Source organism: Heloderma suspectum, chromosome 8 (assembly GCF_057233095.1).
Source record: "Heloderma suspectum isolate Gila_16-S chromosome 8, 16-S_ref, whole genome shotgun sequence".
NCBI classification, from domain to species: domain Eukaryota; kingdom Metazoa; phylum Chordata; class Lepidosauria; order Squamata; family Helodermatidae; genus Heloderma; species Heloderma suspectum.
The window spans coordinates 5,483,613-5,487,866 of record NC_139465.1 but is presented as its reverse complement, the minus strand read 5'-3'; the positions used below and the strand labels follow the sequence as shown (position 1 = coordinate 5,487,866).

Here is a 4,254-nt window from a genome sequence, read left to right as displayed (position 1 = left end):
TTTGTGTCCCTTTATTTTCAAATGGCATGAGCCGAGGATGGGATCACACTTTCGAGCTGGCTGTTCCTTCAGGAGGACTAGAGTGCAGTCCTCTCAGCAGGTAGATATATTCACAGTGCTGGTGGACAGATCACACAGCATTAGGAGAAATCACTGCATACTGCATTGTCCCTGCTTTAAAAAGTACAGCCCATTTCTTTGAATTTTTGCCCCCATCACTGGACTATTTCTGAGCAAATAATTTAGCAGTTTACTCTAAGGGTGCTTCCAGATGAGACTTTTATCATACCATTGCCCTGCTTCAATCATGGAATTTTATAGGGGACCCAGACAACACAGTCTTCCACTTGTAACCCTCCTGTGTTTTCCCATGGCTTCCCCAGTCTTTTTTCTTACCGCAGAAAATCCATTAAAGCTAAAAAAACAGAATTCCCACACAAAGGGCTTTTCTACATGAGCGATTTATTGCAAGCTCGTGATAGGCCATTCATGGAAGTTTGTGGGTCCTTTACATGACGTCATCGGTCTCCAGGACGTCTCCTGTGCTTTCCCCAGTTATCCCGCTTTCCAAAAAATCAGAGATAAACTGAAATAAAAATTAACCCAGCATATCCACAGTGTGTAATGCCGGCGTAGTGCTATAATTCAGCCACTAGATGGCGGAGTTTCATTGAACATATAGAGGATTGCTGAACAAGGAAGTTTTCAATTTCACATCATGTGCTCACTATCTAAAGGAGCCAGTCATAATCCTTCAAAGAAAACAGAAGCAGAAAGCCCCAGTAAAGTTGCGGGATTTTAGCCTGGCATAGAAATGCTCAAGGTCTTCTGACTGGTAGCTGTAAGAGTTCTCCATCTGGAGGCACCCTAGGGACTAAAGTACATGCTGCCATAAATGTATCATAGAAGTATCATAGTATCATAGGGTTGGAAGGGGCCTACAAGACCATTGAGTCCAACCCCCTGCTCAGTGCAGGAAGCCTGATTCCCAGGCGGTCTCCCATCCAAGTATTCACCAGGGCTGACCCTTGCTTAGCTTCCAAGATCAGATGAGATCACGCGCATCCAGCCCTTTCCATCTAAATGCATAGTATGTACCTGACCCTAACTTTTTAAAACTTCAGTGTAAGTGTGTGGGGCCTTGATCCTGCTTGGGACCACCATGTGTGGGTAGGGGGTTAATCCCTCACACTCAGCCACTTTCCCCCTACTAAATTTGTCACTCCTAGAGGCTAAAGGAAGAAAGAAAATATCTCCATTGGGGTAAATGGAAGTTTTTTTCTTTCTTTAGCCCCCGCATGGAGCAGGGGTTGGATTTAGTGGGGGAATGTGGCTAAGTGGAAAGTTTAACCATCACTCCTACTTACTGATAGTGGCTCCTGGCCACAAGAGATGCTGCGGAGAGATTTTCCCGGCATGGCTATCATCCATAGCCAAACCAAGAGACAGCCATTCCACAGTATTCTTCATCTCATTTGCAGCAGAAAGGCAGATTTTAAACTAATTCCCTGCAGAGCTCAACAATAGATTCCGTACGTTAGACCCTTAATTCTGGTAACAGCTGTTAAAACTGGGCCATGTGTTCTGTGGGCCGCTGTAGTCAATAGTGCAGTAATTGCAGAATCACTCAGAAGACAAAGGGAGATTAATTCCCTCTTTAGTGAATTCCGTTCTGTAATGTGCGATGCAATACACAGGACCCAAGAGCAATCCAACAGGTTGCCAACATTATTCATTTTAAAGTTTGAATCAAAGTACTATTCTTCCCTGACACATATAAAAGGAAATAAGACCCCAAACCTGACATGGTACATTCTGTACACACCGGTGGCAAATGAACAGTGAGTCCTAAATCAAGGAGTTTATGTTTCATTTTAACTAGTGTCAGGGATGCTGAGAGTTGAACCAAGAACCTCTGGAGCTGGAAAAAAAAGAAGGTTCGTTGAGGCTTTTAATGTACATACTTCTGATAATACTTCTTGCCCAGTATTATCTATTATCCTTTGAAGATGGTTTGGAAACTGCAGCTTGTGCAAAATGCAGCAGCTAGATAGATAATAGGGACCAAAAGTCCTCTGCAAGTGATCAGTTGAGGCCTCTGGATAAGAGTGATCTGTTCCTCTCCCACCAGCCTGCTTGGCAGAAAAGAAGAGAAAGAAGAGGGTGAGAGAGAGAGAGAGAGAGAGAGAGAGAGAGAAAGAGAGAGAAGGGTTGTAGAAAGAATGAGAGAAAGAGAGGGGGGATTGCAGAAAGAGAGAGTGATCCCGCTTACTTTTTGCTCTGTCTCACCTACTGCTGGCTTCATCCCCACAAGAGACTGTCCCTGAGTTCATGCAGCCCTCAACAGACAAGTGACTCTTCCTAGCCCAACCCCTAGCTCCTGTTCCAGCATCTGACTGCAGAGACCATGGACTGGAGAGCCACAGTTGGTTCCACCTTGGCTCCAACCAAAGGTGGGAGTGGAAACAGCCCCAAAGGGTGACCCTAGTGATGGACTTGAACAGAACTTACTCGAGTCAACACAAAGGAAAGAAGGCGTTTGTGCTTACCTAACTCTCATTTCCATTATTTTCTCCTAAAGTTGGGAATATTGGTCATTGGACTGGATCTAAGGATTTTGTCTCCAAGCCATGCAGGGCCTGGCACGTGGCACATGAGAATGTATGATGCAGATGGTGGAATGTTGTTGCAGGAGGGAGAGGGGGAAATGGAGGAAGGGAATGCTGGAGGAGCAAGGAAAAAGAGGCATCAAAGAAGCGCATGTGCTTCATCGTATATGAAGAATCTAGCATCCATATGGCAAAGACTTAAAGAAAAGGAAACTTAAGTGACTTGCTCTACCACACATGGCAAAGATGAAGTAGCTATTTATTTTAAAGATTTATAGACCGCTTCTCCACAAAGCTCAAAGCAGTGAAGAACTAAAAATAAATAAATAGAGCCAGTCATAAGTTATAAAATGTAAAAACGTATTCTGAAAGGGGAAGAACCCCGGAATCAGAACTAGCCACCAAATCAGCTATAAGATAGTTGGAATAAGAAAGTTTTGCACCCTTTGCAAAGAGTTGTAGAATCTTGTTTTGTTGTTGTTGTTGCTGTTGTCGTCGTAGCCTGCTTTTTCTCCAAGGAAATCAGGGTAGCATACATGGCGCTCCCATCACACTTTATCCTGGCAACAACCCTGTGAGGAAGGTTAGGCTGAAAGACAGAGACAGGCCTAAGGTGACCCTATAAGCTCCAGGATGGAACATGGTTTGAACCCTGGTCTATGTCCAACATTCTATCTGCTACATTGGGGGTGGGCAAATTGCGGCCCTCCAGATGTTCTGGCCTCCATCAGCCCTAGTCAGCATACCAATGGTGAGGGATGATAGGCGTTATAGGCCAAAACATCTGAAGGGCCTCAAATGGCTCACCCATGCGACTAAATCACAGCAGATCTCAAAGTTTACAAAATCCATAGCTGAATTCCTCCACGTTGGACCAGCTGCTCCCAAAACTTTCCGATCAATTCACATCCACAGGTGCTTAATTTCTAATGAAAGGATGCCAAGGCCCGTGTCTGCCAAGAAGCCATACCGCTTAAAGCAGGCATGTGAAGTAGGTGAGGAGCTGTAGCTCGGTGGTAGAGCACCTGCTTTGCATGCAGAAGGTGCCAGGTTCAATCCCTGGCATTTCCAGGTAGAGCTAGGAAAGAGTCCTGCCTGAAACCCTGGAGAGCTGCTGCTTCCAGTCAGTGTCGACGGTATGAGCTAGATGATTCAGTATAAGGCAGCCATTGGTCCTGTTGGAGGAAAAACGTGGCACATGCTCAGAGTCACTCATCTTACTTCACATGCTCCAAGGCTGGGCCCTGGCAGCAAAAACAGGTTCCAGGGTGGAGTACTTGCTTGGATAACAGATGCAGACACCACAGTCTGAGGGCTAAAAGATACAAGTTCCCAGATTCTCCGTTGCAGCAATAAGCAACAATCCCACAAGCAGGGCCTGTAGCTCCAAGTGCAACTGCTTGTCATTCAGTTCTAGATCAGGAATTGCTTCTCCACCAGGGTTTTATCTGCCAGGTTCCTCCTTCCGAGTGCGTTGCGCAGCATCTGTACAAGCTGAAAATACATATATGTGTCTACTGTATTGTCTGCTGTAGCCTCCCCCCACCTTGTGCCCTTCATTTGAAAGTGTGCCCAAGCTGCCCAGAAAAAAAGAGAAAAAAGTAAGCTGGCAGTGGTAGGAAGCACCATGGGGGGACGGAGACGG

General features: G+C 45.6%; 1 protein-coding gene across 1 annotated transcript in view; it reads right to left on the bottom strand.

The window, feature by feature from the left end:
• Nucleotides 1-455: 455 nt before the first annotated feature.
• Nucleotides 456-4,254, bottom strand: part of LOC146338807 (meckelin-like) — a 34,230-nt gene continuing 30,431 nt past the window's right edge. The window contains exon 26 of the mRNA XM_084812870.1: nt 456-4,103. Coding sequence (XP_084668996.1) covers nt 4,023-4,103 — 81 coding nt within the window. The 3' untranslated portion in view covers nt 456-4,022. The remainder of the gene's footprint in view (nt 4,104-4,254) is intronic.